The sequence below is a fragment of the Vipera berus genome, assembly GCF_964194415.1.
Source record: "Vipera berus genome assembly, chromosome: 8".
Classification (NCBI taxonomy): Eukaryota; Metazoa; Chordata; class Lepidosauria; order Squamata; family Viperidae; genus Vipera; species Vipera berus.
Window position 1 is genome coordinate 26,094,954 of NC_138211.1, and position 16,689 is coordinate 26,111,642.

Here is a 16,689-nt window from a genome sequence, read left to right on the forward strand (position 1 = left end):
TTCAAGATTTATTGCAAGCTTAAACTCTCTAATAGAATCGGAACTAATAAGTCAAAGCAAATTGGTGGTAGATAAAGAATCAATGGAGTTCAAGGTGGGCTGGACTTAAATCTCTTGTAGGCGTGTGGCTGATGGCACGTTTGACCCCTCCCTCAGGCTCAGCCTGGTCGTCTTCTACAATTATGTTTTTAAAGCAATGGTTAATATTACAGATTACACTAAAGTTAATTCTTGTATAAAAACAAAGTAAAATCTAAGAGAGCTATGAAGGAGATACAAACTCAATTTGCTCCATCCCAATTCAAGCTTGATCCTGGCACTGGCTAAGGATCACCTGCATTCAGAACTTCAAATGGGCTGGATTCAGTAAATTCAGTAAAGGCAGGTGGGACATTCTCACTAAAAATGTGCCCAGAGAACAACCTCCCTCAGTCTGTGCCCTCCATGTAAAGATAGTAATACCGGATGAGAACTCCCACCCGGCTAGTTGGAGAAGATGGAAGCTGTCCCCAAGATACCTGGAAGGCAACAGGTCAAAGAAGCCTCCAGCTGAGGACAGCTGGAAGGGAACTGAGGAATGAAGTGTCATCACAGTTGGCAATGGCAGAGGCTAGTCATAATGGCCCAAAAAGATGACGTGTAACCTCCGTCTCTACCCTGCTCCAGTTCAAGGAAGGGCGAGGAGGATGCCCAAGGGTGGAAAAGCTTTCCACAGAGACTTCCTTAAGATAATGGTAAAAGGTAAAGGTTCCCCCGCACACGCGTGCTAGTCGTTTCCAACTCTAGGGGCCGGTGCTCATATCCGTTTCAAAGCCGAAGAGCAAGCACTTCTCCGAGGACATCTCCGTGGTCATGTGGCTGGCATGACTAGATGCCAAAGGCGCACGGAACAGTTACCTTCCCACCGGAGTGGTCCCTATTTTTCTACTTGCATTTTTTATGTGCTTTCGAACTGCTAGGTTGGCAGAAGCTGGGACGAGTAACAGGCGCTCACTCTGTTATGCGGCACTCGGGATTCGACCCGCCAAACTGCCGACCTTCTGATCAACAAGCTCAGCGTCCTAACCCACTGAGCCACCGTGTTCCTTAAGATAAATGGACACAAAACTCCCCTTGAATTTCTCCAGACCATACAGACGAACAACGCTGCCCCCACTTACCAACTCAGAGTCCTGAACCAGGGCAGCTCATAGGAATGGTACACGTTGTAACCAATGGTGATGATCTCATGGAAGCATTTGATTTGGACACACATCACCTGCAAGACACGGTCTTCCATTTTAACACTGTCTCAGGCCGAAGAGCATTTTCATGGCAGCAATAATTTCTTCCAATAGCCGGGTGGGGATCTTTTAGCTCCAAACCTTTTAGCCTGATGATAATATTAGTATAATCATAGCAGAGATGCAGCTCAGTTCAGTTTCTCTCACTACAGTTGCTCTTAACTGGGGATGATGGGAGCTGACATTCTATCAACAGCCAGTTTGGTCTAGCAGGTAAAGCCCCAGGCTAGAGAGCGGGAGAGCCTGAGTTCAAGTCCCACCTTAGCCATGAAAGCTGGGTGACTTTGGGCCAATCACCAGGAGACGGTGAGTTCTAGTCCTGCCTTAGGTATGAAAGTGAGCTGGGTGACTTTGGGCCAATCAGTCTCTCTCAGCCCAATCCACCTCATGGGGAAAATAGGAGGAAAGTGTAAGGTATGTTCACCTTGAATTATTTGTAAAAGTAATAAAGGCAGGATACAAATAAATAAATAAATAAAAACCATCCAGATTTCTGAGGAGGAAATGGCGAACTGAAGATGACTATGGCTGAATGAAGAGCTAGCGAGTAGACCAACTCTTTTGCAATGTCTCTCTGGACAAGGAGAGGGTTTGAGATTGCCCTCCAGTGCTCCAGACAGCTGCCCCTGGGAAATTGCTTGTTAATTGCTTTCAGAAACCTTTGGATTGACAAGTTTGAGAGCATTGGGTAAACGTTCTCCTCACAAAATAAATTTTAAATACAAGTATCAACGCTGCAAACATTGGATGTTTTTGTTTTGACAATATAAGAGGCAGCCTCTTCCTTTAAATTGTTCTGCTCTTAGAATTAGATGAAGCTGGGGGGAGGAGAATGTTACTCCGGCTGTTTTTAATAAGATAAGAAATGGCCTGTTACGGAAAGGAAGCTTTGCCTTTCAGACTGATTGGAGAATGTGATTCATGACTGCTAATTGGAGGAGGGAACTGTGCCAGATATTAGGTGCTGAAGGGAGGGGAATTCAGATCTTGGCATCTCAACATGCCGTGCTGACACTTTGTTCTCATTATTATAGACTCTTTAGAATAAACAATGCCTGAAGGTTCTTTGAAGTGTTTCATTAGTCGGAACCATCACATCATGCCAAGATCTGAATTCCCCTCCCTTCAGCACCTAATACCTCCAATTAGCAGTCATGAATCACATTCTCCAATCAGTCTGAAGGGCAAAGCTTCCTTTCCGTTCTATAAAGTGCCATTTCTTATCTTATTAAAAACAACCAGGGTAACATTCTCCTCCCCACAGCTTCAACTAATTCTAAGAGCAAAACAATTTAAAGGAAGAGGCTGCCTCTTATATTGTCAAAGCAAAAACATCCAATGTTTGCAGCGTTGACAACAAGCTTAAGCACTTTAAAAACTTGTTTGGAATAAACAGCAAAAGGGTGATTAGAACTTGGATTCTGGAAAGTTACAAATGGTCCCTCCCACTTGGCTCTCTCGCGGACATGGATTTGGATTGCCTTCTAACCTGAGATTCAAGCCACCCATCCATCTGGAGGATGGAACTTCTCCAAAGCCCTCCAGCTCCCAGAGACACAAGATTTTCTTTTCAGACACAACAAGAGCTTACAATCATCATCAACACCATGGGTCCCAAGTAGATGATGATGAAGAAGAAGACAATCATGGCCAGAGTCAGGATGCCTCTCACCCACCAGTTCTTCCATCTGCAACAGAGGAGGAGCCAAGCTTGAACTCTGGAGAGCTCTGATTTCAACAGCACAACTAGAGTACAATCTGTCCCTCCTTTTCTGATTTTTCCTTTAACATTTACAAACAATAATAAACAATACAGTGGAATACTTAATATTAAGTATTAACCTCAAAGCGAGAAGATTTTTTTATATTATAAAATAATTCAATGTATTACATAAGTGTCTTATCGATGACACACTTAATTTTAATCATACCATTCAAGCAGCCCTATGTTTATTGACATTTCAGAAATTAGATTTAATATTGATATAGAATTTTCTTCTGTTTTTTAAAGGTTGAACTTTTCTAAATCAGCAGTGTGGTGCACACATTGTTGAGGAACAAACCTTTATGGATTGGTGCAACAACCGGACAACCCCAGATATACTGAATGTCAACTAGGGAACGTGAGGTTCAAATAATCTAAAGCCACCACTTGCCTCTTTTCCCCCCAATGCAGACCCCACCTGGCTTCACAAACTATATAAACCATGCTTTGCTTCATGACGGCTACCAAATAAACCACAACTGGTTCCATTTACAGCACATGTTAAGCTATGACCCAAACGAAGCATACGATGTCTTCTCCGTTGGATTGGTAGTGAGGAGACCACTGTCGGTGTCTGGATGAAGCCATTGGGGGAAAAGATCCCTCGTCCTGATCCTAGCATATGGTGAAGTGTGAAGTGTGTTCCTGAGTCAGAACTCAGTTGGGAGAATTTTTGAAACACAATGTAACCTAACAAGAAAAAGAGGTGGATGCTGTCGGCAATTGTGCTACCGCCATCTGAATGATGGTCCACCAGGCAAAGCCAATTCATAGCTGCCCACAAGAGGGGGGGGGGAAACCCGAACACTCAAGAGCGTTTTGACATCCTGGTACCTTGAGGACAGACGGGACAGTGCTCTGTTGAGGACCTCAGGGGTGTCATCGACCGAAGGGGCCGGGGCAGCCTCCGACTTGCTCTCGCTATTCGATGCAGTTCCTCCATCCAGCTTGTTCTCCAGCTCCAACTCCTGCAAATTAAGATCAGTGAGGGGTTTCCAGCAACTCAGCACGGGCAGCAGAAGCAGCTCAAGGTTGCTTGCCATCCAGCCACTCAAGCCTGCTTCAATCCAACTCTGAGCAAACGCTATGCTGGACCCCGCCGTCACACAAAAGGTTTAGCCATAGCTTCTTCAGGGTGGCTTGAGCAGCAGAGCAGCAACGCTTTCACAGCTTTTGAAATGGACTGTGTTGAGAAGGTCACACCGTGAGCAGGGACGCAAAGACGGCAAGGGGATCAGCCAAAAGCAAGCAAGTAAGCTGCATTAGGGTGTTTAGAAGAATACCTGTTAGCCCACCAACAAAACTAACCATAAGTATGAAGATAATAAGGGAGCGGAAATTGTGAACTGGAAGAAAGCAGATCTAAAGCTGATCAGGACAATTTGAAAGTGTTTGTAGGGGGAAGAATGGAATTTAAAAGGTGTTTTGGCATAGCTGATTCTGTTTGAAGTTCTTGAAACTCGTGATACAATTGAAAGGAAAGGAGGGCTGAACCCACCAGCCCTGACATTAAGATGGGAACCCAGTCCTCCAAACCTTGAAATCCCTGTCTTTTCGGGTGACTTTATCCATGACGGTGTCCTCCCTGCATTGAGATGAAGCGTGGTTAATATTAAGTTCTCCTGTAAATCCTGCTTGTGACACCAATCTTAAAACGTTGCTTTCAAATCCTGCCTCTGAAACCAATCCTAGCTAGAAGGATGGACTTCATTCATGGATAAGGGAGTCATTAAGGAGAAGGAAAAATTCTCATGGTAGCCAGGACTGGGAGAACACAGCACTATCCTAAGGATAGCATCGTAGGAATGTTAGTGGACCGCTAACAAAACATCAGCTGGTCAATTTGGCAATCTTTTGCATTTTAACAGAATTTAGTTTAGTTTAGTTTATTAATATTTCTATACCGCCCTTCTCCCGAAGGACTCAGGGCGGTGAACAGGGCAAGAATAAAAATGCAAAATTACAAATATTAAAAAAAGATTAAATAGTTGCCCACTAAAAAACAATCGATACAGTACAATTAAAACCCCCAATAAAACAGCAATAAAAAAAACAGAATAAAGAGTTGGAAGGGACTTTGGAGGTCTTCTAGTCCAACCCCCTGTTCAAGCAGGACCCCCTACTACACCATTCCAGACAACTGACTGTCCACTCTCTTCTTAAAAACCTCCAGTGATGAAGCACCCACCACTTCTGAAGGAAAGCCATTCTACTGGTTAATTGTCCTCCCCATTAGGAAATTTCTCCTTAGTTCTAAGTTGCTTCTCTCCTTGATTAGCTTCCATCCGTTGTTTCCTATCTTGCCTTCTGGTGCGTTGAAAAATAGGTTGATCCCCCTCTTTTTTTGTGGCAGCCCCTCAAATATTGGAACCCTGCTCTCATGTCACCTCAGTCCTTCTTTTCACTAGACTAGACATACCTAATTCCTGCAACCATCCTTCATATGTTTTAGCCTTCAACCCTCTAATCAACTTTGCTGCTCTTTTCTGATTCTGATACACAAAGTGAATGCATTTAAATTTTGAAATTGTTACTTTAAATGCACCCACTTTGTGTATTGCCAAGTAGCAACTTTACAGCTAAAGTGGAGAAAGATGGTAGATTAAAGTAAGTAAATTATTCACACCCAATTATTTCTTAAAATGGCAGTATTTGTTGGTATCAGCAGATACGAAAGAAAGGACCTCCCTAATTCACAAGGACAAAGGCAGAAACCAGATATTGCTGACAATATTCCCAGTTGTATTGTTAGCTGTTTCTATGGCTTTCTTGATTTAAAAAGAGAAAGAGAGAGCTATTTCAGTTCAATCAGCTTTACAAAGGGAGAGATTAACCAGACATGCGTGCAATGCACCATCAATTCAGAGTATCACTATTTCTACAAGCCTGGATCCTACCTTTGACTCATGTGTCCAAAACTGAAAAATAAGCCCATGGTTTACCTCAGAAGTGAAGGCTGCATCATCATCATCATCATCATCATCATTGGAAGGGACCTTGGAGGTCATCTAGTACAACCCCCTGCTCAGGCAGGAAACGCTATACCATTTCGGACAAATGGCTGTCCAGTCTCTTCTTAAAAACCTCCAGTGTTGGAGCATTCACCACCTCTGGAGGCAGGTTGTTCCACTGGTTAATTGTTCTAACTGCTATCATGTCACCTCTCGTCCTTCTCTTCATTAGACTAGACATACCCAATTCCAGCAACCGTTCCTTATGTTTTAGCCTCAAGTGCCCTGATCATCTTTGTTGCTCTTCTCTGCACTCTTTCTAGAGTCTCTTTTTTACATTGTGGTGATCAAACTGGATGCAGTATTCCAAGTGTGGCCTTACCAAGGCATTGTAAAGTGGTATTAACACTTTACGTGATCTGGTTCTGTCCCTGTGTTGGCTTTTTTGGCAGCTGCAGCATACTGCCGGCTCATATTTAAGCCATTGCCCACTGGGACTCCAAGATCCCGTTCACAGTTGCTACTATGAGTAAGGTACCACCTATACTATACCTATGCATTTGATTTTTCCTGCCTAAATGTAGAACCTTACTTTTTCACCATTGAATTTCATTTTGTTAGATAGTGCCCAGTGTTCGAGTCTGTCCAGATCCTTCTGTATCTTAAGCCTGCCTTCTGGAGTGTTGGCTATTCCTGCCAGCTTGGTGTTGTCTGCAAATTTGATGAGTTCCCCATCTATCCCCTTGTCCAAATTATTGATGAAGATGTTGAAGAGCACTGGGCCCAGAACAAAGCCCCGGGGCACCCCACTACACACTTCCCTCCGTGTAGATGCGGTTCCACTGAGGACCACACGCTGAGTACGGCTGGTCAGCCAGCTACGAATCCATCTGGTGGTGATGCTGTCTAAGCCACGTTTTTCTATGTTATCAAGTAGTAGCTTGTGGTCTAACTGTCAGTTAGTTCCTTCCTTTAGGTCCTCCATCTTTGGATCTGCTTCCTCTAGTTTTCCTTCTATTTTCTGGGTTGCTAGTTCCTTCTTTGTAGTCATGTTCTGGGTTTGTAGATTTAGATTAGAAAATTGTTCTTTTATCTCCTTTGTGTTATTTCTAGTCTCTTCACGAGCTAAAGCAATAGTCTCTTGTATTGATTTCAACGTGGAGTGAATTTCTTTCTGATCTTCATCCATATTTTCTTGATGTATATCAAACTGAAGACCTTGGGGACAAGTGTTAGAGATGGGGGTTTTTTACATTTAAAGCTGAGTATGGGACTTCCATTTCATTTTTTGTAGATGGTCTTTATAATAAAAATTGTTCATCAATCAAAGATTTGTAATCCAAAATACTCCATCATCTCAAGCAATATGTGTTTCTCCTACAGGGAAATAGTTTCACAACACAGCTCTGAAAGTCAGTTAATAGTTATATTCATAGTTCAGGCAGGCAGGTTTCAAAGTAGTGCATCACCTCTGCCACACCGATAAGCAGCCCAAGAGTCCCCCCCCCTTTTCCCAGCTGCAGTCTTCAAAAGTGAAAGTTTCCAAGGACAGCAAGAAATCTTATCTAAATCTGGGCTTCAAACCAAGTTTCCTTTAGACATAACAAATTGTAGTGCCATAATTCACCACTAATGTCATTAGCACTGTTTTCCAGCTTTTTAAATCCAAACTTATATTACAAGCTTTTCAAATCTCTTTTTTTTCTCAAAAGCACTTTTAGTCCCCAAATTTCAAAGCCATATATGTGTATTAATTCCAAATTAATCTTGTAATTTTCTGTTTCCCCCAAGTAATTAATTCGCCTCTTTTCCTGAAGGAATGGGGTGGAAATTCCCCTTCCCTCTCTCATTGGGGAGGGTGCCTTGGGCAATTTTTTCCAGTAAGAAGTCTTAAGAGTCATAAAGACAGGCTAGGGTCTCACCCAGTTTCATCCATGTTGCTGAAAGGTTGCTTGTTAGTGCTTATTGTCTTCCGTTGTCAGCAGCTTCTGACTAGCTACACGAATGTAGCCAGTCTTTCCCCTGCTAGTTTGGAGGGCTTCCTTGAATCAAACAGAAGGGTCTCCACCCTCCTGCAATCAACAAGGGTCCCCTCCTTGTTTGTCACCTCTATGGGGCAACTTTCAACACTTTCCAGGGTCCCCAGTAGGGCGAAATCGAAAGTGAAAGACGGAGCCTGTCTTCCTGTGCCCGTCCCGCCACAACATCAAACTGGAAGCCCAATCTGATTTACAACTTTATGACTCTGCAAATCAGCAAACATTGTCTAGTTTAATAAACTATGGTTAAACCAATGGCAGCTTAGCACAATATATGAATGCTTGCAACTACTACTGAGAATAGCTGTGACAATAACTTCCCAGCGCAAAGAACCTCCTTCTTAGGCCCATCAATTCACTTGCCTTTAATTCTTCTGCCCACAACAAGGTAAGGTAGTTAAGATGGCACTAAACATTATAATTAAAAGTCTATTTGTTCATAGACTCATTAGCTTGCTGGAAATTTTACTAAAGGGTGGGATAAATAAAAAACAAAAATAGGAACAAAAATGGGTCAAATTGTTCAAGGCCAAATAATTTAATTTAATTTAATTTATTAATATTTCTATACCGCCCTTCTCCCGAAGAACATTCTCATCCCTGAGTAGTGGGCTGGGGAAACTAAACATGCAAAACACAGAGTTATCCAGTTCTATCCAATTTTTTAAAATCATAAATAAATAAAATAAATCACAGTGTATACTGTTTTGATTGCTTTTTAGTGTAATCTTAATTGTAGTTTAATTTTTATTTCTCAATTCTGATTGCACTTGGCCCTGGTAAGGTCACATTATTATTATTATTTTTATTTTTTTATTTTTTGCTTCTATACCACATTAATAGAATCATACATGATGTGTTTTATTTGCATTTTTAATTCATTTGCAATCAGAGATCACCCTTAAACATTTCTTAAAACATGGGTACAGAGAAAAAAAAGAAAAATAAGTAGGTAACAGTAATAGTTTGGGCAAAAACTTTCTGCAGCCAGAACTACCAAGCAGAGCTTTGTCTGTGCAGCTTATTTACTTTGCTCAGGTTGATGAGGTCTGGCCTTAGAGGGGCTGCAAGATCAGAGCATCTCTTGGATGGATGGATTCTTACAGCACCATTAATTATACAGGAATGTGCTTCATGTGGATGGGGGAGAAGAAAATCAACAGGCAATCCAAAAATCAAAATGCCAGCTAACCAGACCTCCTTCCATCTCCTCTGCCAATCACTGGTTTGTGCAGCTGACTAGAAAGGCCAGGGAGATGCTCCTTATTGGTCCAACTCAGGTGTTTCCATAGCAACTGCCTTCTGCTCACTCATGTACAATGATACCCAAGGTTTCTGATGCTCCTGGTGTTTGTTACAAAACTGGGCTGACAGACTAACACAAAGCAGGACAACTTCCTATACTTCCTCCTCCCCCACCCCACCTCCCACCCCACCATCCTCAAACCCTAATAGGCCAAATCAGGCTTACCGGTATCAGCCATCATGGCAACCACACAAGGTAGGATTTTTAAAAATGGATTAAAATTGCATTAGGCTTGTTCTTCTTGATCATGTTTTCACTTCCAGCAAGGTGCCGATGAAAGCATGCTGGGAAAGTGGGAAGGCAAGAGAAGAAGAGGACAGCCAGCAGCCAAGCGGATGGACTTAGTTACAACAAGATCTGAAGGAAAGAGCGGAGACCCTAACTCCGTGGTGGCGAACCTATGGCACGGGTGCCACAGGTGGCACACAGTGCCCTCTCTGTGGGCACGCGTGGTGTCGCCCCAGTCATAGGCCTTCAACTGGGTTTTATAAAACCTTTTCACTTTAGGCCTCCGCCATGTGCAAAAAATAAAAAAAGGTTCAATCAATCAATTTCAGCTTCTCACTGGAAAAAAAAGATCTTGCAAAGTTGAAATTGATTGATTGAACTTTTTAGTCCCACCCAGTCTGCCGTTACATGGGCCACTCCCACCCAATTGGCCACACCCATCCAATGAGCCACTCCCACCCGGCACCCGACGATACATAAGTGGGTTTTAGGTTGCAGTTTGGGCACTCGGTCTCCAAAAGATTCGCCATCACTGCCCTAACTAATGTGCAAATGGAGGTCTTGCAAGAGAAACCCCAGTGCAAAAGGCGGCACGACAGAAGAAGGACCCAGACAGTACAAGGCTCCTATATGGTGTGGCAGGCCTGGGGACAGTGGGCAGGGCCAGGTGGTAAGGACAGCTGGTGTCCATTTGTAGATAGAAGCCAAAAAGTGATTGTGCAACTTTTAAGTCCCTTAAACTTTTAAGTCCCTTCGTTCAGCATTGCTGTAACTTTGGTCACTGAAGGAATAGCCATTAAGCGAGGACTACCTGTACAGCCTAGACACCATGCAAAAGAGTTGGTGGTGACATTTCCCACTGATGGATGTGGAGTGTACAACTGCTTAATCCTTTAGACAGCTGGCACGCAGATTACATTTAGCTTGTTTGATTAATAAACGCTTCCTGTTGCTTCTCAAGCTTGACATTTAACACAGAAGCTACTGTGCACTGTTAGAAAGAAAACTCATTTTAATATACAGCTAGTCCTCAACTTGTGACACAATTAGGACCAAAATTTCCATAGCTAAGCAAGCCAATTTTTATGACCTTTTCGGCCAGGGTTGACGAGCTATTATCCTTGGCTGATTGGAAGTCAGCTGGGAAGGTGGCAAATGGTGATCCCAGGGCCCTGCGGTACTACAATCACCATAAATACGTGCCAGTTGCCAAGCCACAAATTTTGATCAAGTGACCATGAGGATGGTGCAAAGGCCATTAAGTGTGAAGTACACGACTTTTTTTCAGTGACATTGTAACTTCAAATGCTTGGAAGTCAAGGACTAACCCCTATCATTCTGCGCCATGAGCGATTCCACATGAAAGTCACCTCAGCAAAAGCCTCATCGGCTTCCCTCTTTTAGTTCCATCCCAATAAATTTGCCAACTCAACTTCTGGATTCCTTTTCCAGCTATAGGCCGTTTCTAAATTATCCCGGTGCCATAAATGTACTAAGTACTCATGTATTTCTGGGTCAAAATTCAATACAGGTAGTCCTCGACTTAGGGCCACAATGGAGCCCAAAGTTTATGTTGCTACGTGAGGCATTTGTTAAATGGGTTTTGCCCCATTTGATGACCTTTCTTGCCACAGTTGTTAAATGAATCGCCACAGCTGTTAGTAACACAATTGTTAAGTGAATCTGGTTTCCCCATTGGCTTTGCTCACCAGAAAGTCACAAAAGCTGATCACGTGGACCAACCAATAAGAATCGGTTGCCAAGCATCCAAATTTTGATCACGTGACCATGGCGATGCTGCAACGGCCGTAAAAAGCGGACATAATACGGTCAGCTTTGAATGGTGACTAAATGAACTGCTGTACGTTGAGAACTACCTGAGCTGTCTCTAGAAAAATGTTAAAAATAGACTGAGACAGAAAGCCGGTTGTTCTCAGGCAAATGGGGCGAACCAGAGGAAAAAAAGGAGTGCCTTTATCTTATCAGGTAAAGCCGCATCGACCCAGGAGAAGGCAATCTTGTGGAGACCTTTGACAAGAGTTACCTAATATGGACATGGTGTGATTTTCATTCTGGACAGGCAAACAAAAGCACACAAAACACAGCCACATCAGAAATGTCATCCTGCAGTCTTACGGGTGTTATTAAATGTTTTATTGATGGCCTTGCTCCAAGGATGGTCCCCTTCCCTCCCATCTATTTCAGGCTCAAAATACTGGAATGACCTCCATTCAATTCCCATTGCTGGACTGTTACAGTATTCATCAGTCATGCAGCTGCAGAGAACCCAAACAAAGGGCAGCGTCCGCCGAGCCAAGATTTGTAATCCAGGGTTCCCCAGCCTGGTGCTGGATGGATACTTGGCATAGCTCACCCTTCTTCAGTATTCATGCTGCTTCTTCTAGCTGGGAAATCCTTGTGAAGTTGAGCAGCTGGAATGTGTAGATTATTTAGCCATGACAAAAGCACGTTGCCCGGGATGCACCACAAGGAGGCTACGTCTACATTGCATTCTATTTAATTCTATTCATATTATTTATCACTCAAAGTGTGTTATTATAATACTTCACTGTTCTGGTATTTTATATTTTGATATGCATTATAGACCATAAGAAAGGCTGAGCGCCAAAGAATCGAGGCCTTTGAACTATGGTGCTGGAGAAGACTCTTGCGAGTCCCTTGGACTGCAAGGCAATCAAACCGGTCAGTCCTAGAGGAGATCAACCCTGACTGCTCTTTAGAAGGCCAGTTCCTGAAGTTGAAACTCAAAGGCCACCTAATGGACTCACTGGAGCAGAGCCTAATGCTGGGAAAGATTGAGGGCACTAGAAGAAGGGGACGACAGAGAATGAGGTGGCTGGATGGAGTCACTGAAGCAGGAGGCCTGAGCTTAAAGGGACTCCAGAAGATGGTAGAGGACAGGAAGGCCTGGAGGAACGTGGTCCATGGGGTCGCAATGGATCAGACACGACTTCGCAAAAAGCAACATGCATTTTATATGCTGTTTTTCTGAATTTTTATGCACTAGCGCTATACTCCGTAATGCCATATGAAATAATAAGAGCTCAACCTCCCGTTTTCCTCCTCCAAAAGGCAATGAGAGCTTATCATTTCTAAAACAATGAGATACTGCTGATGTTATCTGGGAGTTGGGGTACAACTATGCAGTACACACGTAATGAGGCAAAAACCACTAATTCTTTATGCTTTCCCTTAACATTTAGCTAGCATGGCACCATGTCACCTCTCCAGATGGCCCACTTCCACCAGTTGATGGACAGCCATTGAAATGTCCTAGTTTGGAAGGAGAATGAGAGAATAATAAGAGTAGGAATGGACTTTGGAAATCCATATCATATTAATTCCGTGTCTTGGTAATCAAGGGCACCCAGTGGAAATCCTAGTAAGCTGTGGCTAACGTGAATTCGCCTGCCTCCGACTGCTCACTTAAGGGTTGCCCCCCCCCCCGATTGTTGTTTCTTTTCGCTTTTCAGTAATTTGCAAAGCCTCCGGGCCCCTAATCCATCTTTGTTGCTCCTCTCTGCACTTTTTCCAGACCCTCAAGCCTCACAAGATCAAAAGGAAGCATTTGAATCTGAAGCATATCAAATTGAGACACCTCCTCTACACTATCCTTAATTCTAGTTTGCTTCTCTCCTTGACTAGTTTCCATCCGTTGCTTCTTGTCCTGCCTTCAGGCGCTTTGGAGAATAGCTTGACTCCCTCTTCTTTGGGGCAGCCCCTCAGATATTGGAAGGCTGCTATCATGTCACCCCTTGCCCTTCTCTTCACTAAACTAGACATACCCAATTCCAGCAACCGTTCCTTGTATGTTTTAGCCTCCAGACCTCTAATCATCTTTGTTGCTCTTCTCTGCACTCTAGAAAGAGTCTCAACATCTTTTTTACATCGTGGTGACCAAAACTGGATGCAGGATTTCAAGTGTGGCCTTACCAAGGCATTGTAAAGTGGTATTAGTACTTCACGTGATCTTGATTCTATCCCTCTGTTAATGCAGCCTAGCACTGTTGGCTTTTTTGGCAGCTGCAGCACACTGCTGGCTCAAATTTAAGTGATTGTCCACTAGGACTCTGAGATCCCTCTCACAGTTACTACTATTGAGCAAGGTACCCCCTATACTATACCTGTACATTTGGTTTTTCTTGCCTAAATGTAGAACCTTACTTTTTTCACCATTGAATTTCATTTTGTTAGATAGCATCCAGTGTTCAAGTCTGTCCAGATCCTCCTGTATCTTAAGTCTGCCTTCTGGAGTGTTGGCTATTCCTGCCAGCTTGGTGTTGTCAGCAAATCCCCCAGTTCCCTTCTCTACTTTTTGAGAGACAAAGTTGTCTGCTAGGTTTGTCAGGAATCTGTTTGATCTTCCACTTGGTGCAGAGTCTGTCTCCCAGTTGATGTCAGGGTAACTAAAGTCCCCCATTACTATTGTGATACCTTAGTTAGCTGACTAGCAAAAAGTTCATCTATTTCCTCTATTTGGTTGGGTGGCCTATAGTATACACCTATGGCAATATCGTTTTCCCCCTTTTATATTGACCCAAATGCATTCAAGTTTACAGTTTTCATCATTGTTGTGCTCTATTTCTGTAGAGATGTAGTTATTTTTTATAGAGAGAGCAACTCCACCTCCTCTTTTATTTGGTCTGTTTCTTTTAAATAATTTAAATCCCTCTAGCTGTGTGTTCCATTTGTGGGTTTCATTCCACCATGTTTCCGTAATGGCAACAATATCATATCTGCCCTCATTTACCTGAATTTCTAGTTCACCCTGTTTGTTGCTCATGCTCTGTGCATTGGTGTATAGACATTTGAGTCCTTTATGACTGACCCTGTGTTTACTTTCTACATAACCTGTGTGGTGCCTGAGTTCCCCTATTTTCTTACCACCTGATTGGTTAGTGCACGTGGTGTGGCACTCGCTATTAAAAGCTTGATTTTGCTTGACAGCAAGGTAAATATTCTTGTCCACACACACACGTGTTACATGCACTGATAATGCTATAAATTTTAGATTGCCGGGAACAGGGATGTTCTGTATCAATTAACTCACTGTCCCCATTTAGTTTAAATATTCCTCCAGAAAAATCTGTGAATTTATTGCCAAGTAACCCATCAGTGTGATTGCTCACGAATGAGATATTCTTGGTTTCCAAATATCTTCTCTCTCGCTAATGATTTTCTAAGCAAAGGAAGGAAAAAGGTGTTTCAGTTCATCTAGCAGGCATTTCTTGAATGTAAAAACTGAACTATGTATGGCTGATGGAAAGGAAAAGCCTTAAGTTCCTGTGAGTTTATTTTAACCACACATACAAAAATGTATCTCTCACACACAAAGGGTAAGTTAGTTGAAGCAGAATCCCATAAAAGGAAAAGCATTCCCTAGAATGTACTCCGTAGACATCAAGATCCTAATTGCGGAAGTCAACAACAAAAGTCTAAAATGGAGTTATATTTTGCGTGGTAAAATGAGAAAAATCAAAGGAAAATGATCGTCTCTATTTTTAATGAGAAAAATATTTTTTTTCTAACAGTCCTGCAAATAAATACAGACAAAATCTATCCTTGTATAAAATCACACCAGAATAAAACCTCAGGATGTTGCTCATCTTTTATTCCTTGCTAACAGCGATTTTCTTTTCTTGGTCTATTTCAGGATTGCAAACCTCTGGAGGCAGGGATTTCTCAGGCTCCACTGAACAAGCAGCATTGTGGCTTACAACATTTTCTTGAGATTAGTAAAATGCCTCTTCTTGCAGAACTCAAAAAACAGAAATATCGGAATAAAGCATTTACTACACCTTTTTTCTATCAGCATCAAATTTCGGAAGTTGTTTCAGGGGGAAATTCTGCTCCAAGCCAGAACTGAATTCTGGCCTGTTTCCAAATGCTGGAACTTGCCTGGTCTTACTTAAAACGTCAAGACTATCGGTTCCCAGATATGCATCTCTTACAGCCATAGGTCTTCCCAGAGAGGAATAATAAGCAAGGATGTCTTGGTTCAAGGACTCTAAGAGATGTGGTCACCTATGCGGACAACACTATCTGCAAGGCAAAGAATCTGAAGAAATTTGGGGAGGGGGGAAAAAAGATACCTCCTGTGGCACCCACCTGAGCTCTTTCCTGCCGTGAAATCCAATTCTGCCTTTTCAGCTCTTTCAGCCCTACCGGTAGTATTTTTTTTAAAATTCCATTTATATCCCGCCCTTCTCCGAAGACTCAGGGCGGCTTACAAGCTTAGCAGTAGCCTTCATTCTATATATATGCCTGCTTATTAGGGCTTTCACACACACCCCAAGCGGCATTATTACAAAGTCAGCTTAATTGCCCCCAACAATCTGGGTCCTCATTTTACCAACCTCGGAAGGATGGAAGGCTGAGTCAACCTTGAGCCTGGTGGGATGCGAACCTGCACTAATTGCAGGCAGCTGGTGTTACTTAGGGAGGCATTAGCCCACTGCTCCACCAAAGGCTGTCTAACCTGTAGCCACTCAATTTTATTCCATCCCAAGCCTTCTTTCTGAATTGCACGTATTTCCTCTTCTTGGCTTCCTTGTTTCTAAGCCAAGCATTTTCCATCTGGAATCAAAAGAACAATAAGCTGCCCTTTCTGGCACTTACAGGAAGCAGAATCCAAAGAAAGAGCGTTCTTCTGGGACGCTGCAGATCACAGACCACACGGTGAACGGAGACTCCCCAAGAGCAAAGCACAGAAACCAAGAATGTGGCTGGTGGTGTCTAATGTTGCATATAATCCAGATGCCCTGCTCTAGATAGGTAGGTAGGTAGGTAGGTAGGTAGATAGGCAGACAGACATAAGAAAGATAGACAAAGATAGACAGACAGACTGACACATACTGTTGGTTGCAAGTAATCTAGATGCCCTGAGTTGCTGATCTTGTTAAATAAACATATTGATTGCATCCAGATATTGCACATAATCTAGATGCCCTGAGTTGTTTCTTATTAAATCAATCCTTAACACAATACAGGGCAGAAAGATTATTAGTCGTCCTAGTTTGAACCTCAGATTGAGCAGGGGGTATGTGAAATGGAGCAATAACAGCAACAACCACAGAGACCACTACAACCCACACTG

General features: G+C 42.8%; 1 protein-coding gene across 1 annotated transcript in view; it reads right to left on the bottom strand.

Annotated features, from left to right (window-relative positions):
- The window catches only part of CDS2 (CDP-diacylglycerol synthase 2), a 42,032-nt gene that overhangs the window by 14,695 nt on the left and 10,648 nt on the right, over positions 1–16,689 (bottom strand). The window contains exons 2-4 of the mRNA XM_081333854.1: positions 3,883–4,016; positions 2,875–2,971; positions 1,161–1,258 (exon numbers count right to left, since the gene is read on the bottom strand). Of these exons, the coding sequence (XP_081189980.1) occupies positions 1,161–1,258; positions 2,875–2,971; positions 3,883–4,016 (329 nt within the window). The remainder of the gene's footprint in view (positions 1–1,160; positions 1,259–2,874; positions 2,972–3,882; positions 4,017–16,689) is intronic.